Source organism: Mycteria americana, chromosome 14, assembly GCF_035582795.1.
Source record: "Mycteria americana isolate JAX WOST 10 ecotype Jacksonville Zoo and Gardens chromosome 14, USCA_MyAme_1.0, whole genome shotgun sequence".
NCBI classification, from domain to species: domain Eukaryota; kingdom Metazoa; phylum Chordata; class Aves; order Ciconiiformes; family Ciconiidae; genus Mycteria; species Mycteria americana.
The window spans coordinates 2,064,259-2,091,757 of record NC_134378.1 but is presented as its reverse complement, the minus strand read 5'-3'; the positions used below and the strand labels follow the sequence as shown (position 1 = coordinate 2,091,757).

The window sequence follows — 27,499 nt, the reverse complement described above, 5'->3', positions numbered from 1 at the left end:
CGCTGATGTTTTGGCTGTTGCTAAGTGGAGTTTCCACTGGTCAAGGACTTTTCAGCTCCCCATGCTCTGCCGGGCGCACAAGGCCTGGGAGGGGGCACAGCCAGGACGGTTGATCCAAGCTGGCCAAAGGGCTATTCCACCCCGTAGGGCGTCCTGCTCAGTACAGAAACTGGGGGGACTTGGCCGGGGGGCAGCGATCGCTGCTCGGGGCCTGGCTGGGCGTCGGTGGGTGGGGGGTGAGCGGTTGCATCACTGTTTGTTTTTGTCCCCTGGGTTTTGTTCCTCTCTCCTTCTCTTGTTGTTTTCCTTCTCATTACAATTTATCACCATTATTATTATTTTGTTCCAATTATTAACCTCTTCTTACCTCAACCCACAAGTTTTCTTACTTTTGCTCTTCCCATTCTCTCCCCCATCCCGCCGGGGGGGGAGGGTGAGCGAGCGGCGGGGTGGTACTTAATTACTGACTGGGGCTAAACCCCAACACCACCTTCCATCCCTGGCGTGGACTCTTCCCCCCTCCTTTCAATAACACCTCCACTGCCCTCCCTCCTCACAGGGAACGGCTATGAACTCAAGAGCCTAAATCAGACAACAGCTTGTCAGAGCTTACTTGGGCAAGTAAAGAACTAGCATCATCTTCTCCTAAGCCACATATTTACCTACCACTTGCTTTTCTTCCTAAAAGAGTGCAGTTCTGCAAAATGTCTTTTATTAAAAAAACCCTAAAAAATCACTGGCACTAGGAGCTGCTTCCAAATGCAAACAGAACAAAGGCACCCCCCTTTCCCACAGCAAAACATGTACATTTCTGGGAAGGGCACAAGACGGGAACTCCGTGATGCTGCAGCTGTTCCTCTACAGGAAAAGAAGGTGCAGAGACCGATCCAGCCTCCGGGTCTCTGCCTCCAGAACAGCAGCTTTGGGCTCCCTGACCACAGCTGCTAAGGAGCGAGACAGCTCTTGGTGAAGGTCTGACAGCTCCTGGCTGGTCTTTGCACAGCACTCTATATAGTCCTGCTTGTCTTTCCGTTCTCGTGCCAGCTGCGTCTGCTCAAGGGACACCTGAAAGAGGCAAAAGGCCGAGCTCAGACAAGCCCACGCTCTTAGGACCATCCGTAGCTCCACGGTACCGGCTGTCAGGGAAGACGCACCCTCTAACTCCAGCCCTGACCAACTCTTTGTCCTTGTGCAATGGGAAGTAACAGGTTCCCACAGTCGCCCTGACCTGAACTCGCATCAGCAACAAGTTGAGTTGCTTGCTGGCATACCACTCACACCTACAGCACCGAGACACGGCAGGTATCTTAAAGAGAGAGGTTCCTACAGGATTTGGTAGCCCAACTCTTTTTTTCCAGAGAGAGAGTTGGGCTACTGACACCTCAGTTGCACCTCCTGCTTTTTCCTCAGCAGGAGGACTACTGCTTACGCAAGGTACTGAAGAGCTGCTCTGTTATGATCTGGGTTAAAAACTTGACAGCCAGCACCTGAAAAGGGAGCAAACTCTCCTTTTTCCTAACTGTAGAGCATTTCACAACTGAGCAGAGCATACTTTGCTGAACAACACCCGGGGGGGAAAATGAGCCTTAAAGGACTGCTGAGGCCTCGAAACTCCTCCAACTCTATTCTTTCCTGGCAACACGGAGTTGGGCCTGCTGGGCTTTTTGGTGGGAGAGACCCAGCTGCTCTCACCTCCTGTTAGGTTTGCAGTGCAGCGCAGCCACAGCAGCTCTGGCAGGTTGCCCTCCGCCTGCTCTGGAGTGGAGGAGACGCACCCGGAAAGGAGGACGTCAAAGGCACTTCACAACAAACACTATGCATAGGCTAGGGACCAGCACCGCTGAAGAGAGGGACAGAGCTGACCTCCTCTCTGAAATAGTAAGGGCACCTTTGTGAAACTGGGCTTGGAAGCCTGAAAAACCCTCCCACGCTCTGGTAGGTAACCCAGAGGTACGAGTGGGAGAAGCGGCCATCTGGGAGCATCTGCCAGGAAGTGGGAGATGGAGTTCCAGGTCCGCTGTTGCCCAGACCCGGAGGAGTGCCCTGACTAGCCAGCCGAGGACTATTCTTTGAGCAGAGCACCTCTGTTTTCCTGCTGAACTGCGGAAGCAGGTCCACAGTGCAGGCAGACACAACAGTCACAAGGGCAAGGGGGTTCAGTGAGTTATCTGTAGCAACGGACCTTCAGGCACGGAGGCTTCCTGGTGAAAACACCCTTAGGATTCACCTTGATGGCTTCAGCAGAATTCTTGCCTCACTTGCCAGAGCTAAGCTTCATGTACGTGACTGACATAAATATTGTCTGCATTTTGCCCTGAACGCCTGTGAAGATTCGCCTCCTCAGGGAGGCCAGGGTGTACCAGACCCATACACGTAGACGGAAGAGAAGTCTGGCGACCGCTGCTACTGCCAATAACACTCTCAAAGGACGCAACAGGGTTGAGCAGCTGGAATGTACATTCTTACTCTGATAAAGCAAATGGCCATACAGTGCTTAGGTCTCTGACTCGGTCTGATGCTGGGATCACGATTAGCACAGCATAGCAATACGAGACTAACGCTTGCCTGAAGGCTATAAGCTCTGGCACTGCCTCACATCCCTGGCGCTCCGATACGACGCAAGCTCCGCTGCTAACAGAGTCAAGGGAAAATGGAAACAGGCAACACGATGAGTAAGACTCAAGGGGAGCATCCTTAGAATAGTCTCTACTTTCAGGCAAGTTTTCTGAATTTCCTCCAATCCCTCTCCCACCCTGCCTGACCTTTAGGCAACTCAGAGACTAGACCTAGGTGAATGATGTTGTTAGGCCGTGGCCAGCAGGCCTGTCCGACGCTGCCCGGTGTACTCGCTTCCCGACAGCCAAACCAAACTCGGGCTGTAGCATCGTGCAAAGTTGTGCCCATCAGTACAGCCACGGCGGCTTTTGATGAGAGCTTTCCTACTCCTCACCTGGTTCTGCAACTCAGCTAATCAACTGCAGCGAGTGTGAGGCTCCTCCTGTGAAGAAAACGCAAGGATTTCTTTTTAGTCTCCAGTCTGGTCAGGGCCATGGTCTATCTGTGACTTCCATTAGGTTTCTACTGAGGGGCTGCTGCCCCTGGGATTTGCCATCGTTCCTCCGTATGGCCAGAGCCTCCTCCCACCAAGTAGGATTCTGTTCTCACCTGGCTAGAAGCAGGCATCTTGTGCTGGTCGGACTCAGAGAGAGAAACTCCACGTGCATCTGGCAGCGACCGACCACGACACTGTCTCTTCAGTCTCCTCCGTTCACGTTCCACCTGCACGTTGGACAGGAGAAAGGGTCACAGAAACTGGCCAGCAAACAAGGAGCAAAAGGACCGCTGGACATAATGGCAAGGAGGTGTCTGCTCAGAGACCGTTAATGGCCCCAGAGAACGTTGGGGGCAAAAAGCACGCCACGTAGGCTGTGGAAGGGAAAGAGCAAGAGGAAAGAGTTCCTGACACAAGAGAGTCAAATGTGTGTGTCTGGGGACACTGGGGCAAGAAGGGTGGTACCGGAGTGAATGTGCATTTGTGAAGGCAATGGGGTGCCAGAAGAGAGAGAAAATACAAACGTGTGTGTCCACGGGGGAAAGTGGGAGAGGGAAGGAAACAAGCAGAGGACTCCAGAGTGCTGTCTGTGTTGCATTCCAGAGGACCGCGAGGCTGTGCAGAGGCAGCGAACGCCTGTTTTACCTGCTCAAGAGTCCTCCTGAGCTCAGCATTGAGTTGCTTCAACTCAGCCTTCTCCAGTTCCAGCCTTGCAACTGCTCGCTGCAGAGATTCCAGCCGCTGCGACAGGAGTCTCTTCTCCGAGAGCCACGATAGCTGCTCCCCTTCTGCAATAGCCTGCTGGGTATTCAGAGAGGAGATGATGTGAGCTGGTGCCACACAAAGGTTAGGAGGGCCAGAATCAACACGTGGGGGAGAGCGACCGGACTCAGGAATGGACAGTGCCAAGGCCCTTCTTCTCCTCCTGGTCCACGGGCCCAAACCACACCCTCTTTTCCTAGGGGCCCTCCTCCAGATCACCTTGGAGAGACGGACTTGTTTGTTCTGGACATGCTTCCTGCTAGTTTGGTTCAGTGTCCCCCATTCTGGTTTTGAGAGAGACTGGAAACATTCCTTTCCTATTCAGCCACTGAATGGTTTTACAAAGGTCTGTAGCATTTCCAGCTCCCTCTCGCTCAGCCATTTCTTGCCCATCAGGAAGACTTCCACATGGACGTGTTCCTCTTAGGGAAGCTTCTTCACATCTTTGGTCATCCTCTTTGACCTTCACTGTATATTCTCCTATCTATAGTGCTACTCCCTGTCCCTGGACAACCAAACAATATGCAACATGTGGGTGAAGCATGTAGTTCTGCAGTGATAAGACGCTACGGTTTCGTTCTCTGTTCGTTCTCTACTGTTACATCATGGTTACAGAGCTGCTCTTTGACAAAAATCACATTATCACCCAAGCCCTGTGCACTGCTCTGAACCGCGTCCAGAGCCACCTCCCCTCTCGTGGGTTTCTTGACGAACTGCTCCTTGAAGCAAGCTCGGACAGCATCTGTACATGTGGTCTTGCTATCAGCACTATACCCATCTCTACGGATGCACCTGCATTACCTGATCTAATGCTGTCGCATACCTGATCTATATGGATGCAACTGAAATCTCCCCTTGTTTTCATGTGGCCTGCCCTTGTCACTTCTCTGCTTCCCATCAACAGATCACAATACCTGTCACCATCCCCATCAGGCTGGTAGTAATATTTCTCAAGTAATGTGTAAATGTATAATGCATAAACACAGTCTTCTATTAGCAGCATTTTTTATATGCCTGTAGACTAACGGAATGCTGGAAGTGCTGGCAGAGCCCCAGGCAAGTCTGCAGCACAGGCTGTCGCAGCTGTTCCACTAGCAGTACCTGAGTCAGGTCGCCTTGGAGAAACCCACACAAATTTGCCTTCGTGCTTTTTGGACTGCGGCACAAGTACATCCTGAATGTGCAACAAAGCCTTTAACCCGATCAGGCAACGGTGCGAATTCCGTTCTTTTTAGTACACCGGAAAAGCTGTACCTCCGAAATCTACATCTCTGAAAGCATCCTCGAAGCACCATCAGCGTGGCTGCTGTTCAGCCATCGTTACAAAATTCAACTAAGTTTAGTACTTTAGTCTGGTCGCCTGCGCCCTTTTTCCTTTCCATGCCAACGCCTAACCGCGACACGTTGGCTAAGCTTGCCTAGATAGGAGAGAAGCCATGACCCACCCCCAAATGTTGGACGTGATGTAATTTTAACGGCAAGCTCTCTATTCTTTCAGTAGTTCTGGGCTTGACAGAAAACATTCTAGCAGGTGAATGGTCTCCGGCCAGAGCTACACAGACAGGCAAGCCTGCTGGCCGCAGTCACCGTTTCTTTGGCCAAGAAGCAGGTCATCTATTTATGGGAATGTATATTCCCATATCTTTATGGGAAGCATCTTTAGGAGCCTTTATAGACATGTGAGTTGACTGATGATGGATCACAGTGCTTACCGGAAGATGAAACCGGTCCTTGTCCCTCTCTGGAACCATACCCTGCAGGACGGCTATTTCTTCCCTCAGAGTCCCATTGGCCGTTTCGCTCTTGGTAAGGGCAAGAGTCAGTGCTTGTGCCTTCGCTTTCCATTTGATTTCTCTGCTTTCGGTCTGCTTCAAAATAGCAATCACACGCTCCAATTCTTCCGCCTTTGCTTTCCTCTCATCTTCCAGCTGTTGGGTTAGCTCCTCCTGCCTTTTCAAGAGACGGTCCCTCTCCTGGAGAACTTTCCTCTTCTCTGCTTCCTCTTCCTCCCATTTTTGGAGCCTCTGGAGTTGTTTCTTTAGGGTCTCTTCATCTTTCCATCGCAAAGCTGATGTTAATTGTTTCAGGAGTCCACTCTGCCTCCTCAGCTCCTGTTCTCTCCCTGCCAGAGTCTTCTCTAAATACCTGACTCTGTCTCTCTGGTGCTCGATCTCTTCATCCTTCTTTGTCAGAGTCTGCCGAACATGCTGGAGATCTTCCCGAAGACCTCTGATTTCCTCTTCTAGCTCTTTTTGCTCACCTTGAGCCTTGGTCTCTCCTTCCCTCTCATGCAAGGCTTCTTCCAGGAGCTCCTCTTGCTCCCGTATCTCTTCTTGCTGGGATCTGATCTCCCAGTCTCTCTTTTCAAGGGCTGTTGTCATTTTGCTGACAGCGATCCTTTGTTTTTCTTGCTGCTTCTCCAGCTCCTGGATGTGTTCTTGCTGGGGTTCCGTCTCCTGTTTTTTCTCTGTTATGTCCTTAATAACCCGATTGAGGGGAGGTTTATGCATTTCTTGCTGCTTTTCCAACATTCTCATCTGTTCCTGGTACAACTTCATTTCTCCCTCCCTCTCTGACAGGATGGCAGTCATATGAGTGAGGTTCTCCTGCAAAGCTTTTACCTCTGCTGCCTCCTTCTGTAGCATCTGCATTTTCTCCCACTGCGTTTCCACTTCCTCGCTTTTAATTTTTAAGATAGACAATGTAGCTTGCAGTTCTTGTTCAAGGGAGTGATTCATATCTGTTGCTGTGTTTGCTCGCGTTTCAGAGGCTGTGACAGATTCCTGAAGAACTTTTATCTCCCAGACCAGTTTTTCTTTAAGTGCTTGCAGTCTGTCCCGTTCATGCTGCAAAACAGGGAGGAAAAGATTCAGTAATTCCATCTAGGTATGCTTGCTTTTCGTACTAGATTGGAACTCCTGCTCCAGTGGCAGTCAAGGGCTGAGGTTCGAGCTTTTTCAAGTCCAGACTAAGCATGATTTAGGCAGTGGCATGATGATGTTCTCTCTAGTAGGGAGGAAGGGAAGAGAGAACAACCCCAACATTTGATCATCCCCCCCCGCCTTTTTTTTTTTTTTTTTTGAGAACAACGTCAACATTTCCTTTACCTTTTTTTTTCTTTTTTGGACTCACGGTCAGATCACAGCCTGTCATTCTGTGTTTCAAATCAGGACTAGTTTTCCCCTTGCAGACATACATATTTAGCTGGATCAGCACTTTTGTTTCTCAAATGTCTCTCTTCTTTCCCCACTGTCTGCTCGCAGATGATGGGCAATGGTGAACAGCTTTCTATTCTTAGCAAACTTTTTCTTCTCACCCCTTTTTCCAGACCCAGGTATTTAGAAATCTAACTATGGATTTGGACACAAATAATTGCCAAAACCATGCAATGTAAATAGAGACAAGGTTGACAATTACTTTGACTGAAGCTTCACGGGCAGAAATCTTCAGAATTGAGGAAAATAAGCATAACGCAGTTTTATGTGGCTATGGCGTCTTTTCCGACTTATTTGGAAGAACGCAATTGGAAAAGTGAAACCAAAAAACAGGTTGCTCCTTAGAATTATTAACAGAAGGCCAAAAAATAGGTAAGAAATGGCCCTTCACGGCATCTGCCAGCCTCACCAGGACATCCCTTCTTTGCTTCTCGGTGCTCTCGAGTTTCCTTTCCAAAGACGCCACCTCCTGATGCAGAGTCATAGCCTCCTCCTTTAGAGACTCTTTGGAGGCTGCTAGCTGAGACAGCAACTCTTCCACCTCAAGGAAAACATAACAAAGCAGTCAAAGACTACAGCTTGTCACTGTCAGCCATACCATATACTGTCAGGAAAGGGAAAGAACCACTTTAAATTTCACCCCCTCATGAGAGTAGCAGGTTCACAATGGATACAGCTGACTTGTTTAAAAATCTAAGTGGGTCACCACGTTCATCTGAAAAACCACCTTAAAAAACAAGGCTAGCAGTAACAGGCCAGCAGAAGCCCCTTCTGGTGATTGCTGGCAAACAAGCAAAAGGACTAGCCCATCTGGCCAGGGCAGCAGCTGAGATTCAGCTGACCAGTAAGTCTCCTTCAGACCAGCTGAGCTGGAGGCCACAGTATGACGGCAGGCAGAGGGATTAGCCCATCAGCCTGCTGCTCTGCAATGGAAAGGCAAGAAGGGGAAGAGACCACCTGGTTGATGGCTGGAGTAGCTACTGCTGTTTCAGTCACCTGTTTCTGCAGAGCATCCCTCTGCTGAAGAAGGATATTCATTTCCTCTTTGATGGCTTTGATTTCTTCCTTGTGCCTCTTCTCCACTGCCTTCATCTTACTCTGAGTTTCCTGCAGCTCTGCTTGCAGCTTTTCTGTGATGTTCTGCAGACACAAATGGAGAGCAAGTTACTGGCACCTGCCATCAGGTCCAGCCTTTTTCTCCTTCTCTCTCAAAATCACATTCATTCAGCCCCTTCTTGCTGCTTTTCTACCCAGCTCTGCTTCCATTGTGACCCTTCCTTCCCGTTGCTGATCTCTGGAGCTTAGCAGGCTCTGTGCTTTCCGTGCCTGCAGTAGTCCTTGCCTCCTCAGCCGCAGGACTTAGGGTTTATTGTCTTGTTCCTGCCCTTCGCTCTGTTACCTGGCGCTCTCAGCCTCTCTCTCGGCTTCCCTCCAATTGCCAACTGCCTGTTCTCTCCACCTGCCCTACTAGTCAGATTCACCTGCCCATTCTCTTGCTGCTCTTTCACCTCCTGCCTGAGCTGCTGTAGCTGCTGCCAGGCTTCTCTTAGCTCTCCCTGAGTTTGCAGTAGCGTCTCTAATAAAGCAGCCTTCTCACTCTCCTTTTCTAGCAGGACCTGCACAGCAAGAAAGAGAAGACGGCTTTAAGCTTCCCATACAGAATTAGCGTGACAAGACTCAAAGACTGATGGGCTCACACGTGCCCAAAGCACTGTGCTGCTGGTCTCCTAGGTCCTGATCTGCCCACTTGGAGGCACGGGTTCCTAAGTGCGACTGGCTTCAGGACGAACATGCTCCATCCCCGGTCCATCTGTGATTGACTCTCCAGCAAACTCTTAGTCATCTAACCCAAAAAGGTGTGGCATTTCTCAAGTGTCTCGCCTTGCTGGGGAGGGTACGTGTCCCTCGTCTCCTGCTATGTCCCGTTTGTCTTTCAGTAGCGACTCTTGCACCTAGTTAGCAGTAGAGAAAGTGCAAGGCTGCCAGAGGGCTGAAGCTAGCAGCTCCTTCAGAAAACTCATGTATTCTAAGTGGGGTTTGGTGAAAATTACTTCAGTGTTAAGGTATTCCGTAGACTTTGGGAAAGCACTGGCACGACAGGGACACACTGTCATCTCTGAGCGCTGCCCTGTCATTTCAATACCCGTAGACACAGCTGGGGGTACTGCTGTCCCTAGGCAGCCTGCATAAAGAGGACTTTGCGTAGGACACAAGGAGGACTCAGCGTGGGACAGGCTTGCTTGGGCACAGGAGATCTGGGCACAAACCAGCTTACCAGCAAGTGACTTAAAACACAGCCCAGAAGACACCTCTGCGTTACTGCTCAGAAATACTTCAGAGGAGTCTTTAACAAGATTTTTCTTTTGCCGACAATCCTGCTGCGCCCCTCCCTGTCCCCCCCCCAGACAAAAACCCCATCCTCATGGGGATTCAGTCCTGCAGACTCAGTTTGGTCTTTCACGGAGTTAAGGCTATAAACGCGTATCAGGAAACATCAAAAGAGGACCGTTAAGAGAACAGTGAAGATACTCTGAGGCAAGTCTTACGAAAACCAGAATACAATAGCAGCACAAAAATCGAAAACGAAAGGTGACATTTCTGCCTGGCTTCCTATGAGAGGTCTCATTCCTAGTCCCAAAGATAGCCCTGCACGCCTTTCACCTCACCACATTCAATGCAGAAAACAGGTAGGGCACGCTCCACACAGCCCGATATCCAGCCAACTCCCACAGCTCTAGCCGTGAAACAAACCACACAAATTCTCCTTTCACAGTCTTTACCTCTTGCTTGGCATTTTCGACTCTGCTTCGTTCCTCCTCTTGTTGAGCTTGCATGGTAGCAACTTTCTGCTTCATATCAAACAGCTGCTTCTCGTGCTCCCCTTCGGTCTCTGCCTTCTCCTTTTCCCATTGCTCCAGCATCCTCTGCAGCTCTGAATGGTGCCCTTCCCGCTCACTTGCCTGATGAGGGGGGGGGAAGAGACTTCAAGATGACGTCCCAGCCAAGCTCCTCAAAGAAATGTGAAGCTTCATCCCTCCCACAACCCCCCACCTCAAGAGTGCACAGCAGTGGCTTTGTGCTCTCCATAAATCATGTCCTGTCAAGGAACTTAAAAGGAGGGTCAGCAGGTGGAAGAAAAGGAGATGTTACCTTCCCCTCTCTGATGGCTGCCCGTTTCCTAGCACCTCCCTCCTCAGGATTTCTCTCCACTCTCAGAGTCTCTAGGTTCAAAGCTCACCTCCCTTTTCATCACTGAAAAGCTGCAGAGGGACTGCAGGGTGAGGAAGAGACCAGTACCCTCATGCCCTAGTCACGAGACAGGCCACCAACTCAAGTACCAGGAACAAGGGGCCTGTTCCATATGCTCCAAGGCCAAAGGTAATACCTCTGTCAACCCTGAAAGGGCGGAAAGGAAGGAACCAAGTTGCCGTGACTGCAGTTGCCGGCAATGTCCGGAGTCTACTTCGTGGTAGACTGGAGTCTGGTAAGATCCCAGTCCTTTGCTGCCATGCTTTGGGTGGCGACCACCCAACCCTCTGTTGACCTCATCTCACGCCCACACTGAATCCGTGCCTGCATTTACCGTCCCAGCACAGTCCTGTGGGTCTTCACGTGCCTTCAAGTACGAGCCATCGGCTCTGCTGCCTGGCCTAGCAACGTGTGGCCTACGACAGACGATTGCTGCCGTTTCGCACGCTCAGGCTATTATTCTTCTAAAGCCAGCCCACAAAGCTTGCTTGAAGAATTCCGAAGCATAACGTTTCCTACCAGGTCTTGCAGGAGCTTGTTTATTTCCACTTCGTGCTCACTTTCCCGAAGCTTGAGGGTGGTGTTATACTGCTGTTCTGTCCGCGAGAGCTCTTGCGCCATGTCTTCCCGTTCCTGCTTCATGAGAGATCTCTCTGCTTCCAGCTCACATTGAAGGCACTTCACTTCCGCTGCAAACACGACAAATGGCAAGCTTCAGAGTCTACACAAACAGTGCTTCTGACTTACTGACCTTAAGCCATTTGAATTGCAGTGTAGGAGGGATCTGCCTCCAGCTCCTTCACTCCTCAGAAGCACTGCGGACAGAGAGCTGTTTTTATGCCACCTTCTCTAGGGAGGGGGACCACCGGAAACAAAGCACACGAGGCTCTCACCTTGTATCACCTCCTTGGCCTGCGTAACTGTGTGAAGTCGGATTTCAAGCTGACTCCTGGTGATCTCCAGCTGAGATAAGTGCTGCTGAGCCTCAAACAGGCTGGATTCCAGGGTCTCCTTCGCTGACCTGCAAGTTGGGAATACGGAGAGAAATTAGTTTCTTGCTCCTGACACCCACAGGGAGCTGTTCCGGTAAGGAGTCGTTCAAGATCCCTACACCTGAGTATGGAAAAGGGGTCGCATGGAAACGTGTATACAGAAAATGTATTTCTGCCATTTAAAATAGCCACGCAGGCCCCTCCGAGGGAATGCCCCGGCTTTCCTTATGAGCTAGCCTAACACAGGAAGCCCAGCCAAATTCGATCTCAATAGCCACATCTTCAATCGCTGTTGTCTGATCTATGACGTGCAGGTAGCTGTGCCCACAAAGCCTGTGCCAGCAAGCAAAAGCCCAGCCTCTGCTCACAGCCCGTATCTCATCAGCACTTCCAAGTTGCTCTGCAGGGGGACAGAGTAAGAGTATTTCCCTGGCTGACCTGTGACTTTTTAATGCTGTTCTTAGTGCAGGTATAGGTAGGTCATTTTCCAGACTCCCTATGGTTCAAAGGGACTAAAGAAAGACAGCAGATGATACAGCAAAATCTCATGCTTGTAGCAGCATTTGTAAGAAATCAGAACTAGATTTTATCTGAGCAAGCACTACCTGAAAGGAGAGACAGGCATCCTTCAGTTTAAACTGTTGGAAGTTCAAGAGAAAAACTTGCTGCCTTTATTTCAGCACTGCTAACTAAGTAGGCAGTAGCCCAAATGACTCGTCGCTCTTCAAAAGGGAAGTTGTGGTACCGCAGAGGCAAATTGTTGCATCCGTAGACTTCAACCAACTGCTGCTGCGTATGACACACAGGCTTCTGGAACCAGGAGCTGCAGTTACCTCCCTGACCTAGCACAGCGTCCGGTGCGCCAGGTTCCTACAATACACAGCAGTGCCTCACTAGTGCAGGGATGCAATCAGGATAACGTCCTCCAAGGTAAAGGGGCACCTGAGTGGTACAGCAATAAAACCCACAACAGAAGGACTTCCCTACTTCAATGGACAATGGAGGATGTATCTTCAAGACGGAGAACAAGCACATGTTTCTAATTATGCCAATCTCTGGCAGTCCAAAGTAAACATGTTAAAAAAAAAAAAAAAAAAGAAAAAAAAAAGGAGCTGAACATTTAATAATTTAATAACAGCCCAACAGCTGACCCAACATAATTCAGCTGGATCACATCAGAGAAGCTGGAGCTCAGAAGAAGCAGCAGCTCTCAAGAAACACACCGAGTCAAACTGGTGTTCATCAGCCTTGCTAACACCATACTCTGGAGTGGTAAAGGGTAAAAGTCAAGAAGCACGACAAACAATCTCCAAAGTACCATTTGTAGAGCTCTGCAAGTTCAGGAGTCTTCTAAAAAACACCTAAGAGGAGGACAAACATCTCGATACTTTTCTTTCTTTTCTTTTTTTTTTTTCTTTCCTTTTTTTTTTTTCTTTCCTTTTTTTTTTTTTTTCCGGGAAAAGCAGAACTTGTCCAAAGCAGAACCAAAACCAGAGAGAAACTTCAGGTTTCAGTAAACATCTGCATGGTTTAATTATTACTCAGTTCAGAGGCAAGTTGGCTCGCTTTGGACTTCACACAGGAACGTGCAAGGGGGCATAAACATGAGCCCAAGGCTCAGGAGAGCTTTGCTAGCTTTAGCTGTCAGAAAAATAACATTCAAAGCATGGTATACTGGGGGGGTTTTTTTGCTCGAGATTCTTCCCTTTTCTGTCCATGGAAGGTGAAAACATCTGAAAAGCACACAGCATGCAACACATCCTCGTGTAACGATTACCACCTTTATAATTACAGACCTTAAATAATGTCCTGCCTAGGGTCTCCTCCCTGCCTTTACCTGGCCTCTGCCAGCTGCTCTGAAAGGCCTTGTCTGTCCCGCTCCGTGGCTGCCAGTCGCACCTCCAGGGCAGCCTTCTCATGCGCCAGCAGTTCCTTCTCTTCGGACGCCTTGGCCAGTGCGTGCCCTTGGAGAGAGGACTCCTGGCGCAACTGCTCCAGGCCACTGCTAGCCGACTCTTGCTGGCGGGAAACCTGAAAGCGGGACAAAATGCAGTTAGAGTCCTTTCTCTGGAGTTCTGTGCAGAGCCAGACAGTGCCACTTCTGAATCAGCTAGAGGAGAAAGAGCTCCTGTGCTTTGGGCTGAAAGTTTAAGAGCATCTGCTGTATACCACACTCATGCCCTGGGCTGCCCAAAGGCACTGGCACTGTTAACTTGAAAGGGACGTGTAAGGCTCTGCTGGGTTGCCTGGGACCAGACAGCTCCTTCACGACAAACACACATACCCCAGACTCCGTGTTTTCATGCAAAAACACTGCATTTGCCAGAACTGCCACCTTGCCAACTAGAATTCTATCAGAATCTAGTCCAGTGCTGGCAATTTTCAGGGAAGGGTGAGCAAAAGCAACTTTGCTCGCTGAAGAAAGTGAAAATACATGTGGTTTCTCCTTCTAGGAAAAAAAAAGATCAAGGTCTCACCTACTTCAGTGTGTAAAGCAGTTGGATGCAATGAGGGGATGCTTAGCCCTTGTGGTGAGCAGTGCCATTTAGTGATTGATGAAAGCCTGGCTGATGTGGCCAAAGAGACGGTAGACTCTGTTTGTACAGTACTTCATGTCAACAACACGGTTTACTTGTCTGACACAAAGAAGTTGCCTACTATACCTTGCCGGTATTCAAGCTTGAAGCTTCACCGTGATTTTTTAGGTTTTGTCTTCAGTGCAACACCTCTGCTGGCTACTTGCCAAACATACCACGTACTCCAAAACTAAGACTCTCCAACAGAGAACAGACCACCAGAAACAAACAATTCTCTCAGAGTTATCCCACAGCACCCAAGATTGCACATTATGTAACTGACAGTTAAATGATGACAAACTCCCCAGTCTCCTCCGGTGACACGATTCTCCCAAGCTCTTTTGCCAGGGTACCAAAATCAGTTCGTCCAGAGCGAAGAGTCTTGTGTGATCACCTATTTCTCACCTTCTTCCTCAAAGCCTAAAGAGGCTCTAACAATTCATAGAATCATCACATCATTTAGGTTGGAAAAGACCTTTAAGACCATCAAGTCCAACCATAAACCTAACACTGCCAAGCCCACCACTACACCATGTCCCTAAGCACCACATCTACACGGCTTTTAAATACCTCCAGGGACGGCGACTCAACCACTGCCCTGGGCAGCCTGTCAAGCAACGCTTGACAACCCTTCCGGTGAAGAAATTTTGCCCAATACCCAATCTAAGCCTCCCCTGGCGCAACTTGAGGCCGCTTCCTCTCGTCCTATCACTCGTTACTTGGGAAAAGAGACCACCGCCCGCCTCCCTACAACCTCCTTTCAGGGAGTTGTAGAGAGCGAGAAGCTCTCCCCTCAGCCTCCTTTTCTCCAGGCTAAACAACCCCAGGTCCCTCAGCCGCTCCTCATCAGCCTTGTGCTCCAGAGCCTTCACCAGCTTCCTTGCCCTTCTCTGGACTCGCTCCAGCCCCTCAATGTCTTTCTTGTAGTGAGGGACCCAAAACTGAACACAGTATTCGAGGTGCGGCCTCACCAGCGCCGAGTACAGGGGCACGATCACTGCCCTGCTCCTGCTGGCCACGCTATTTCTGGCACAAGCCAGGATGCTCCTGGCTGCCTTGGCTACCTGGGCACACTGCTGGCTGATATTCAGGTCCTTTTCCCCCAGGCAGCCTTCCAGCCACAAACTTGCCTGTATGTCTTAAAATACAACGTCAACAATTTCGAGATGTCATTCCCATTCTTAGCAATACAAGACAGCAGACGTTGACTTGCAGCTTCGTCCCACTCTCTAGGCTCAAACAAACGGAGTTTTGAAAGTTGCAGGCTTCACACCAAGAAGCATAAAGAGAAACATGCAGCCCTGCTTTTTGCCTCAGAAGAAGGATTCGGAGCTACACAGTTTGTTTCCTTTGCCACACGCGAGAGCAGCAGCCCCACTCAGATTCGTGGACAACACAATCATCTCTCTGCAGCTTATCCAAAGGCAAAAAAGAGGCCAACACAGGCAGGTGGATTCAAAGAACTGTAGAAGCAGAAGACAACTCGGAGAATTGCAGAACAGCTCTGCAAGCCATCCACACGCTTCCAAAAACGAGCAAACAAAGCCTTCTGACCTCCAGCACTACCAAGTGTCTCCTTGGCAAAAACACTGCAGAATCCCACAGGTCACAGCTTCCCTGAGCCAAGCAGCCAAAAGCCCACCCAGAAGCACCAGGTTTTTGGTCTCACCTGACTAAGTTTCTCTTGGGTTTCTTCCTTCTCCTCGGCCAGCAGCGTCAGCTCTACCCGCAGCCCCTCCTGCTGCTCCTCTGCTTTCTTCAGCAGCTGCTCCAGGTGGGCTTTCTCTGCGCAGAGCTCCTCGTTTGTTCTTTTATACCAGTTCAGCTCCTCCTGCTCAGAGATCTTTGCTCTCCCCATCTCGTCCACTTTACCTGACAGAACTTCATTCTCTTGCTCCAGCTACAATCACAGAAGCACAGAGGAAATAACATACAGTAAGATTTACTCTGTAGGAGGTTTGCCTTGGACAGAAAAAGGAACAACATTTCCATATTCACTCAGTCATACTGTCAGAAGGCAAGAAGTCTGAGAAGCAGCAGCAGCTGGAGACCAACACCTGGCAAGATCTTTGGCAACTCTGCTCACCTGCAGCACAAGGTTGTTCAGTTGCACTTTATCCAAGCCAAGAGCTTCATTGATACTGCTCATGCTCGCTGCTGCAACACGTAGATCCGCTATTTCAGCACTCAGCTTATTCTGAGCCCCTGTCAACTCTGCTACTGACTGCTCTGCCTGAAGAGACAAAAGAACAACGTGACAACAAAGGCAGGAAAATCCCTGACTCCAAGCAGCAACTCCACATCCCCTGTGTGTCTCTGACATACTCCCAGTTCAGCGCTCCCAATAAGCACGGGGGGACTGACTACCCCAAAGAGCCTGTGTGGTCTGATCGCCGTTTTCCAAGAAGGAGGAGGACGACAACGTTGTCCCTGTCTTCTACTGCCAGAAACAGCATCTGTGGTGGTCTTGCTATCACTACTCCCTCTCCCACAAGTGCTACCTAGCAATAAGGTGACCGTACCTTCTCCAGTGCCGTGGTAAGCTCCTGCTTCTCTTGCTTCAGCAGATCCCTCTGAAGCTGCGATTCCTCCAGTGTCTCTCTTGCCACTACCAACTCACTCTGTAATAATGAGTGTTTTCCTTCAAGTGCAGCTAAGTCCTGCAGTCTACGAGAAGGGGAAGGAAGGACAAACAAGTTTTTAATGTAAAAACATCCTCGTTTCCAAAGCCAAGACTACATACTACGTCCCAGGTACGGCAGTTTGAATGCTTTCCAGCAGCTTTCTGTTTACACCTAAAGAATGCTGGAATTTCCTGACTAGAGCTGCATCACTCACTACGTCATCGACGCAGCTGAAACGTGCGTCGTTGGGAAAGTAAAACGAGCTTCCAGAAACCACAGAAGGTTTCCAAAAAGCTCAGGTGCTCTCAACTTCACAGCTTCCTGCCTGTTAGTTCTCTCTCTCCTTTTTGATACATTGGATACAAGACTTTCCAAAGTTCTTCTTTGGGTCAGACAGACTTTTGAAGCCCAGATTAATATTCCCACAATTACTCTTGCCTTCAGCAGTGAAACGATGAAAGAGCCTGCAATCTCTCTGGGGAGGAGATGTGTATGAATTTCCAGTCCAATAATCAGAGGATCACAGGGATGAATCAGGCTGGCAGGGACCCCAGGAGGCCTCCAGCCCAATCTTCAGCTCAAAGCAGCTGGGCTCAGCTATGGGATCAGTCCAGGTTGCTCAAGGCTCCGTCCAGCTGGGGCTTCCAACCTTCCAGGGATGGACTCTACGCAACCTCTCTGAGCAAGCTGTTCAATTTTTGTTCTCCTTAAATCCAGGCTGAGCCTCTCTTGTTTCAGCTTAAGCCTGTCATCAACTACTCTGGGCAGGTTTGGAATGGCTTTTTTAAAGGGTCATAAAGAAAGTACAAGGAGGCAGCTACGCTGCATGTCAGTAGGCAGCCAGACCTGCCCACGCGCTCCCTGCGCCCTTCTATGCTACAAACGATGAGCGTGCAAAAGTCATTCTTTTACGGTGGGCCTCCTAGAGTCCAGCAACGCCCACCCCTGCCCAGAGAAAGCTTGAACACTCACAGGAGCTCCTGGTCACGACGCGCTCTCTCCATCGTCTGTTGCTGCTCCACCTTTTCCCCCTGGGCTGAATCTTCCTTCAGCTGCAGTTCAGTGTTACTCTGACGCAGGCGCGAGGCTTCTTGCTCCGTTACTTCCAGCTGGTGCTGTAGCTCTTCCCTGGTCTTCTCGAGCCTTGCACAGTCGCTGCAGAGACAAGGCTCAGTTAGAAGAATGAAGCGGCCTGCAGAGTCACGGAGCCCATTTTCATCATTCCAGGACGGAGTTGTGGGGAGCACGGTAAGGAAGAACTTGCTCTTCCCCTCACAAAGTGACTGAAGAGGGAAAGAGAAAGGCAGGCAGGCTTTTGCCTTCATTCCGTGAGAAGCAGCGGCTAGGAAAGGGCACCTAAAGAACAGAATTCAGAGAAGCAGCACGTCGAGAGGGAGGCACCTTGTATGCCAACATCGCGCTCAATCTCCAAGACAGCCTCAGGATTCACAGCAGAGCACGAAAAGCAGTGACAGGAGGATGCCAAAGTGCCCAACAGAGGCAGACACGCAGTAGGGCAGGCACTGTATTTGCCCGTAACACCTCTGCACTGCCAGAACCGGAAGCAGATTGCCTCTAGGACGCAGGAGAAGGAGGAAACACGCACCTTCTGAGTGCTTCTACCAGAGACTGGAGGTGCTGCCGGTGGCTGCTGGACGTCTTGCATTCCTCCTCCAGTTGCTCAAGCCTTTGCTGCAGCTCGCTGCACTTCTCTTCTTGCTGTCTGTGCTGGTGCTGCAGGAAATCAATAGAGTCCTGCCTGGCAGAAAGCTCTTCTTTTAGGGCCTGCAAGGAATGGGCAAGGAAAGAGCACAAACAAGCAATAAGGAGCAGGGAAGACGGCTCCAGATAGCTGGGGGAAGCAGCAAGCAGGAGACACAGCTCATCTGAAGGCAAAAGCTGTGATGAGGGGGTGGAGATCAAGGAGAGAAAAGCAGTAGAACACAGAGCCGGTGAGACTGGCAAGGCAATACGGTACCAAGAGTGAGAAGGCTAGAAAGAAACAGGCTAAACTGGCTCAGTAAATGGAAAGGTTTCAAGCTAAGGGAGGCATCAGCAGCTGAGCCTGTGGCCAGTGGTGAAGACAAGCAGCAATTCTCACCTGTGTTGCTCCTCGCCTCCTTGCCAGCGCTTCCTGAACCAATACAAAGGCGTGCTCTGCGTCAACGGAGCTCAGGCAAGAGAGGATGTTGCTAGACTCTGCATGCTGGGAACTGTCAGTGCAGAGAATGCTGACCGTGCTCTCACTGTCATCTAACACCACCTGAAAGCCCACATCAAGCTGTTACTCCTTGCTCACGCTGCTTGGTTTTCTTTACCTATTTCTCCTTTTTCCCCCCACTGCACCCTAGCGTCATTAAAAACTCAAGTCTCTCATTTCCTCCCTCGGCAAAGAAGTTTTGTCCCTGTGGCCACAAGTACTCCAGGGATTTCTGAATACAGCTACTAGAAACAAGGCAAAACAAGCGTGCAGTGCCTGGAGGCTGCCTGAACGCTCAGTGTCTTGAAGCTCTCAGGAATTATTTTGGTCTCCTTCAGCTTCTCAGAGCCACGTACACGAGCCCCAGACCAACACTGGAAACAGCAACGAAAGGAAACATTAACACTGCCCAGGGAAGAAGGAAGCTGAGGAATACTGGAAAACGGCAATCAAAACCCCAATGTTTGTAATGACTCCGAGCAGCAGCACCAGAGGGTAAAAATGACTACCTTATGTAGGGAAAGAACTGACTTTGTGAGAGGCTGTGTAAAAGATCTGATGATTAACCCCCCCACCCCCTCCATAGAGTGAAGTTTAGGACTAAGTTCAAGTTACCCCAAAACACTTGGGCCAGTGGTGATTCTGGGGAAATAATAACGGTCACTGAAGGTAGAGTGAAGGAGCAGAGTTGGCAAGTGCATCGATTGAGTCAGTGACCTTTCATAAAAATCTGAAGAACAACAGAGTCATTGCTCAAGGAGGGTGGGGGAAGCCTCCAAGCAACACTGCAATACAGATGTCAAGGGGCCAACTCAGAAAGCACAGTCCAGGAGAGACCTTAGCGAGACGGTGAAGGCAAAGGTGCTGAAACTTCTAGCGACTCAGCTGCAGTGTCACAGGACAGCCAACTCGGAAGTCATAACAGGTTTTATGTCAGAAAAGCGGTATAAAAATGAAACAGCCAGTAGCAGCTAACGTGGACAGTACACAACATGCCTATCTATTCCCCGGGCTGGTCTGTTGCCTTCCTCAAGTACAGTTCAATCCAACTTACAGGGATGTGGTCCCAACCCTGTACTCACCTCCGTTATATCTTTTATCAGCTTTTGGAGGGAAAGATTCTCTTCTTTGGTGCTTTTAGCCAAGGAAGCTTCATATTCTTTCTCTAACCGACTCGCTTCCTGAGAACAGAATAAGGAAAGGCTGGGCAGGGAAGAGCTGCTCCCCTCTGTAGCAGTCCCACCCTCAGTGGCACTGTCATGCCGGTAAGCCTCAGCCCTAGTGATTCCAGTAGATTCCTTCCCCTATCTATTCCATCTCTTCTTTGCTAAAACTAAGAAGAGAAAGACCAACAGCTAGTTTTTATAGACTGCTATGAAGCTGTCAATTCCAAGGAACTTTGACCCCTAGAGACTTAAAGTCACAGGCAGAACAGCATTGGTGCAACCCCCCTGAGGAAGACACCCGAGTTGTCTGCAGCTCCCCTGCCACTGCCTGCACCTGCACTGACTCCACACGTGCCGAACACACAAGGAATATTTTGGCAACGTGCCTGATGTTCCCATACAGTTAGCATCTTGACCGCTCCTTCTCTTGAGGAAGCCACACCTCTTTGTGCTAAGGCTGGGGAGCAAACACTGGGCTATCGCCCAGCTCTAAAGGTAAAACATACTAGAATCTCCACAGTGTCGTTAAGCGTTTTCACGGTCTCCTCCTTCTCCTCGTTCTGCCTCTGAGACTGTACGAGCAAGGCTGAGAGCTCCATCACCCTGAGAAGAGAAGGTCCACGTGCCATTCCAAAAGCGCTGCACACCATCACCTGTTAAAGAGCTGAGCAGCTCCCAGAAGCACAGCAGAGAAAGTTCAACCCAGAAAATACAGCAAAGGCAGCGTCCACCTCTACAGGTTAACGTGCTTGACGCTGCAAAATGGCACTTCTTGCCCCAAAGGCCTCCTGCACTCAGCCTTGCAAGGAATTGTCAGGACAGAGGTGCTACGTTGCTTATGATGGCCCCGGGCAAATTCCTCCCAACTCCTTTAGCACAGCCCTTTTGCTGGGTACCAAAAGGGCTGTCCAAGAGACAGAGCTCTCTTTAGGCTGCTCTCAGTTTCTCACCAAGAATCAGTTAACAGCAAAAACATCGTAATATGCAACCTCTTTTCCAGCCTTGTCTTACTCAGAAGAGCTTCTGTCAGTCAGTCGTTTTTTCTGTCCTTTCTGTTGAAGGCAAGAGTTTGACTAGGGACAGAAACAAGGCTGTGCACAAGGGGTGTGTTTTAAACGTGAACACAGCCGCTCATCCAGGAACCCCAGAAGCAGCCACAAAAGCCATAACGTTGGTACTAGCAAAGTTTAAAACACCTTTACCTGTCCTGAAGCTCCTTCTTCTCCAGGTCCCCCTTGGCTTGCAAGCACATCGCTTCCCGAGCCTTCTGGTTTGTTTCCTGTTCCGCCTGCTGCTGTGCCAGATCCTTCAGGACAGGTCTACCCAGAGCGACGGACTCCCAGAGCTGTACACGGGAGTGCAGGCGGGAGCAGTTTACAAGTACAGATCCAGAAAGCCTCATTTGCTCTGCCTTCAGCTCTGACAAATCTCTGAAGAAGAATACAGAAAGAGCTCATGTTCACACCACCACCTTCATCAGCTGACTCGCTTCTGAAGCCCGTAATTGCGCAACAGTAAAAGCTGGCAGGAAAGACGACAGCTCCCCTGGGGACGAGTCATTCACCTGACACTCTGGGATCAGGACACACCTTGACAGTTGAGCAAGGAGTCTACTGGACCGCTGAGGAATGAGTCTGTTCTCTCCTCAGAGATAAGGAGGCACAGCCTTATGGCACAGCCAGAAGGCTTCAAGGACCTCTAGTTACTCTTATGAATTGTTGCTCCTGCTCTATCCTATTAGCGGACTCTAATTATCAGTAACAGATGCCAGGAATTTTACCCAGGTCCCCAGCTTTTACACCTAGGGGATCGGCCTTAAGCGACCTCTTATTATCAGCACTTGGACTGCTAAGAGGCTCGTGACAATATCCACATAAGAAACGTTTCAGGAAGGTGGTGTGAGAATAAGCCTGGAATGCTGTAACAAAAAAGCACAAATAATACAAGAATTAAATAGTAGGCCAGGCATACTCTCACATCAAGGAAAGCTTCTAATCAAATCAGATAAATGGCTGACAGCCACCCAGAGTCTGAAATTGCATGCTGGCACCAGAAGAATGTACTATTAAGGCTACACTATTGTTGTTTGTGTAGAAGGCAACTGTGAGAAAGAAACCTCGGGGAGTCCAGGAGCAAGACAACAATCATAAAAAGAGGCATCAAACTAAGCAAAATACATTGGATAAATGCAGTACCAGGGTGGAGAAGCTATTCTTTCTCTCAGCAATGTTGGTACAGGAATAAGCGGATACCAACTGACCAGAATAAACGAGCGGATACAAACTGACCGCAATAAACGTAAGCTGGAAATGAGAAGGAAAAAGTATATATATATATATGTATATATTCACGAATGATCTTTCCACCAGGCGCAGTGGGAAAAGAAACTCAGGGAGATTTAAGGCAGATTTTCATCATTCTATGAAATGGACTGCTCTACATGCTGCAGGCACAGCTTTGGTGAGTCTCTTCCAAGGTGTCCACGTATGCCTGTGTCTGTGTCAATACGCCCAAACATCACCACAGTCAAGTTATCTCTTCGGGGCCTCGGCATTGCTTATAGCCGAGCCCCTCAGTTTTATCTGAAAACCAGCATCAGGATTCTGAAAACCAGCAACAGGATTTATCTGAAAACCAGCAACAGGATTCTGAAAATAGCCTAAAGCATGCTTAACGGCATTGCTGCAGACTCCCAAAGGAGAAATCGTATCTTTAGCTGCAACTAAGGTAACATCGAGGCTCCAAAAGCAGGTGTGACGGGAAGCTGCGTTTTCTCTGCAAGAGATCCAGCCTTCACTTCTACTCACCGGTCAGTGGCAGTCTTCATTTCCAGGAAATGACGGCGGAAGGTTACCACCTGGCGCCATAGGCTGAGTAGACTGTTATGGTCACCCCTTACGTAGTTGTCGTAAAGCTAAACGCGCAAAGACAAAAAGAAATGCCAATTCAGCCTTCACTGTCACCGTACAAGTCTTTCAGACAGCAGAGAGTACAACCACCATCACCAGCTCTCCTTTAATAACTATTGCAACGGGGGCATCAAGGACTGAAGAGCCACCACGGAAGCATCCTCAGTAGACCTGCCACCTGACTTCAAAGAAGGGAAGATCCACGCTTCTCCCCGCAGGAGTGGATATCAGCGCCTTGCAGAGGTGTCTAGCGGTCTTGGTGGAGGAAGACAAAACCAAGCCCCTCCAAGAGCAGTGTCAGATTTGCTCACAACAGGCTCCTGGTAAGGGAAAGGGAGGCCTGTCTTGTTCTTCTGTTGGCTACTCTGAATGTGAAAACACACAGACCTCTCTGGTCTCCACTGCCCTAGGCGGAGAGGTAAGAACTCTTAAAAAAAGACGAGCGTTCACGTGTGACTGCCCTGCAGTGCCCAGCAACGGCAAGCCTTTGCCCATAAGCCCGAGTACTATGGTCACAGCAGGCGGGCATCTTCCATCACCACAATTTGCTGGCACTCCTCCATCTCACACCCCTGTCTTCTGCTGGTCAACACCAATACACCCTCAATGTAGCCACAGCTTTCACACAGCAAGTTCTCTGTGACAGGAGTAAAATGCGTTCTCATTCCACTCTGGCATCACATCTGACGTTCCCGTAGCCTACCCTTACCTCACGTTCATTGCGCCATTCGCTCTCCTTCAATTCCAGCTCCTCCCGGGCCCTCATCCAATCCGCCGTCAGTTTTCCAACATCTTCTTTAAGGGCTGAATTAACCTCATTCGCTTTAGCGAGCTGCTCCCGCAGGAGGCTGTTCACTTCTGCCAGATTCTCACACCTTGGAAAGGGAGAAACAGCAATGAGGTCACTGAACAACTGCTGTCCACAAGCAGCATCCCCGTGATTTTCCAGCTCCCTCAACACTGACTTTGCTGTCAAACGGAGAGGCAGTACAAGTGCTTTCTAGGATTAACTAAGATCTCTCTGTGATGGCAAACTCTTTTGCTTCTCCTTGCTTTAAGCCTTCAATTTCCACCTACAGTTTCAGTTTCCCCTTCCTCTTCAACTTCGACGATGCCCACAGTTACCGTCTTGCCTCCCCTTCGTGCTGTCTGATCCCTGGATGCATCATTTTTCTCCAGCATTCTCCCGAGTCCCTCACCTCCTCAACCACAGAATCATTTAGGCGGGAAAGGGGCCTTTAGGCGGGAGGTCACCCGGAACAACCCCCCGCTCAAAACAGAGCCATTCAGCACACAACACTATTACTGCACCACGGAAAACAGCTTGCGGACCTTTCTCCTTTCAAAGCGGCTTGCCGAACCGCTTCCCCTGGGGACACCAGGCAGCACTGACAGGTTTTCCCTCACTTCCATGAGCACCCAGGATACCAAGTATGAGGGAACGCTTCTTCCTTTTACCTTTGCTGCTCCTCTGCCAACCGAAGCAGTGCTTTCTCCAGGCTGTGGTCTTCTGCAGCTTCCCACCTGCCTGGAACGGGTCCCTTAAGAAGAAAGGAAATGCCTAGTCAAATCCTCGTGCTCCCTTCGCTACTGTGGCATCCATCGCTTTCCCCTCCATTTGCTGGGTAGCTCAGGAGCTCGTGCCTTCCTCCAGGCATAACAGTGTCGCGACTACGGAGAGGAAGGGAGGGGAAGGGCGTTGCTCAACGCAAGTAGCTCTCCTCAGTCTCCCACTGTTGCACTCTCACAGCTAGGTATCCCCAGCTCCTGACTGCGAGTGCTCGCTTCGACTTGAAGCCTGGGAACGCTCTCCCACCCTCCGACCCTTCGTTTCCGAGGTTTACTTCAGCCGCGAAGCAGAAAGAAAAGCACAGAGCCAGCTCTGTATGTTGAACGCCAGCATCCTTGCCCTCCAAATCACTGTTGTTTCTACCGATTCTTTTTCCGAGACAGCCGTATAACGTAAGGGGCAGTCTAGCCCTCTCCTGAGACCTAGGACAAATGTTACGCCAGCAATAAAGCACTCTGTCACAAACCTAAAATCCTTCCTGACAGGGGTTTCTGGACTGGCATTTCTGGGACTACTGGCTGCTCTGAGAATGGCAACCGGACAAAACACTGACGGGCAAACTTACAGCGCTTCGTTAAACCCTCAGGCAGCAAACTCTGTCGTTTCCTCTGTCATTGCTTTGGGGGGCTTTTTTTGGTCTGCGCTAACGAACGCTACGTCCACAATCTTTAGTTAGCAGCCTGCACACTCACCCCTCCTGCTTCCAGTTGCTGCCGCAGCTCTCGGCACCAGGTCCGGTACTGCAGGACCTAGGTGGATACGCAGAAGGAAGATGAGCGAATGCAGCTTGTAAGAGGCTCGGCTCCTCCTGCATTAGCTTGTCTCTAAGTCCAAGCACAGCACGTTTCACAGTGCTGCCGACGATACAGTCAACAAGACGTCGTTACAATAAGAGGGAAGCTTCACTTTCTCTAACATTAAAGGAAGCGAGACAGGGTTTCTTTCACACGTAGTGCTGCCTGCTCATCCTGAGGCAGCCTCGGCAAGCAGAAGGATGGGACAGACCGAGAGAGCCATGCCTGGCCCATGGCCACCACGTGCCCCAAATCAGTATGGCCAACGGGCTCAAAGTCCAGCGGGTCCCTGAAGTCAGAGAAACGAGCCTTCAGAATTGCTTTGCAGCATTTAGCACGTCAAGTCGGTTCTGACCGCAGGCCTGCCCAGCCCCTGCACACTGCGGGTTTCTGTGCCGCTGCAGAAGACAAGCACGGCAAGAAAAGCAGGACGACCTTACCGACAGCAGCGGTGCCGCGACCACCGTCGGGCACGGGGCCGGGCAGGGCACGGCCTGCCCCGACCCTCCGCCCAGGCCTGGCACCCTCCCCGCTGCCAGCGCTCCGGCGCCCCGGGCCAACCCGGCCAGAGCTGCCTGCCTCTGCCCGGGGCCGCCCGAACCCCCCCGCCGGCTCGACTCCTGCCTCTGGGACAGCCCCCCGCTCCCGTGGCCAAACAAAGGCGTCTGCAAGCCCGGCATCTCGGTTTAAGCACGGAAAAGAGCGACCGAGAGAGGGGCGCGGGAGGGGGACGGCGGCAGGGCTCGGCGCCTAGCACACCTCGCGGGGCGGGGCGGGGCGGGGCGGGCCGGGCCGGGCCGGGCCGGGCGGAGCAGGGCGGCTCCCGGGGCCTCCCCCGAGCTCTGGGCTCGGCGCCGTCCCGCCCGCGGCAGCGCCGGGGAGGGCCCCTCGTTCGCCCCCCGAGATCTCCGCCGCCGAGTCCCCCCTCAGCGCGGCGCGGGCGGCCCGGGCGCCCCGCCACCGCGGCCCGTCCCCGGGCAGCTGCCCCCGGGCAGGCGCCCCCGCTCCTCACCTTCGCCTGTAGCTTCCGCACCAGCACCGCTTGCCGGTGCTGCGCCTCCTGCGAGCTCTGCAGCCGGCGCCGCAGGGAGGCCTGGCTCGCCGCCGCCATGCCCCCGCTCGCCAGCCGGGCCCGCCGCCCGCGGGGCTCCGCCGCCTGACAGGCCCCGCGGCGGGGGCTGCTCGGCGGCCTGCCCCGGCGGACCGCGCTCAGGCGGCCCCGGGCCGCGGCCTGGCGCCTGCCGGGGCGGGCGGAGCGGCTCCCCCTGCCCGCCGGGCGCGACCGGGAGCCGGGCCGCGGGGCGGGAGAGCCGGGCTCGCTCGGGGCCGCTCTGTGGCAGCGGGTCCCTTCTCGCTCCTCGCTGACGGTGCCGCGCCGGGCTGCGGTGCTGCCGCGGCGGAGAGGCCGCCCGGCAGCCGTTTGCTCCAGCGAGTTCTGCTCAGAGACCGTTAACGGCCCCGCAGAACGCTGGGGGCAAAAACCGCTCCCCGTGGAATCTGGGAGAGAAGGAGCGGGAGGAAACGGTCCCCGACACCAGAGCGTCGGGTGGGGGGGCACGGGGACACTGGGGCGAGAAGCGGGGGACCCCCGCGACAGTAGGAAAGGTCCATCGCCCGGGGAAGCCAACTGAACAACAGCCAGAGCTTTCCACTAAAAGCTCAGACTTCAGCCCTTGACTGCCACTGCAGCAGGAGTTCCCATCGAGTACGAAAAGCAAGCATACCTAGGTGGAATTACTGAATCTTTTTCTCCCCGTTTTGCAGCATGAACGGGACAGACTGCGAGCAGTTAGAGAAAAACCGCTAGGGGAGAGAGAACTTCAAATCTACAGGACAGCGTACTCCGCAAATTAAGCTTTATTTCCTGAGCGCATGAAGAAACACAACAAACAAACAGGACAAACAGGGCTCAGTCCCCTTTGCCCAGACTAGGCTATTACATGAATTCACTGACTCACCACTCAGGTCATGAGGTTGCATAACTTACAACCTGTAACACTTAATTCATGCACTTGTGAGGGGAAAAAAACCCCCAAAACAATTAGTTCCCTGGTGAGAGTGTTCATCCTTCCTCCTCCATCACGGTGCGGGCGTCCCCTGTGTCACTCTGGGAAGCACAAAAGCCTCAGCAGTCCAGCTGCTGTTGGATCCGCTTCAAAGGCTTTTTGGGTAAGCGGATGTTTTATACCTTCCAGCTTGGAAGTCTGGTCTGTACCATTTCCAAAAGCCAGCAGATTCTGACAGTACTGCCAGACAAAGGTGATGGCTGCAGGAGACAGCCAGCTGCAGGTGCTGATGGCTGCATCATGGCCCTTTAGCTCTTTCTGGCCACCTGTGCTGCCTACCTGGTGCTCTCGCTTCAACCTCGTGGTGCTGCTCCCAGCATACAT

General features: G+C 51.2%; 1 protein-coding gene across 1 annotated transcript; it reads right to left on the bottom strand.

The window, feature by feature from the left end:
• Positions 1-858: 858 nt before the first annotated feature.
• Positions 859-27,499, bottom strand: LOC142417135 (uncharacterized). The gene is given in 31 exon segments (XM_075517496.1): positions 859-1,065; positions 1,175-1,280; positions 1,553-1,556; positions 1,693-1,799; positions 1,955-2,100; positions 2,951-2,998; positions 3,166-3,279; positions 3,698-3,853; positions 5,527-6,660; positions 7,439-7,570; positions 8,026-8,169; positions 8,511-8,645; positions 9,810-9,989; positions 10,798-10,967; positions 11,172-11,299; positions 13,108-13,301; positions 15,516-15,746; positions 15,933-16,079; positions 16,369-16,513; positions 17,443-17,625; positions 18,077-18,255; positions 18,572-18,733; positions 19,753-19,851; positions 20,343-20,439; positions 21,039-21,266; positions 22,644-22,750; positions 23,455-23,620; positions 24,204-24,286; positions 25,008-25,064; positions 26,122-26,340; positions 27,455-27,499. Coding segments are annotated over 31 exon segments (5,253 nt in total).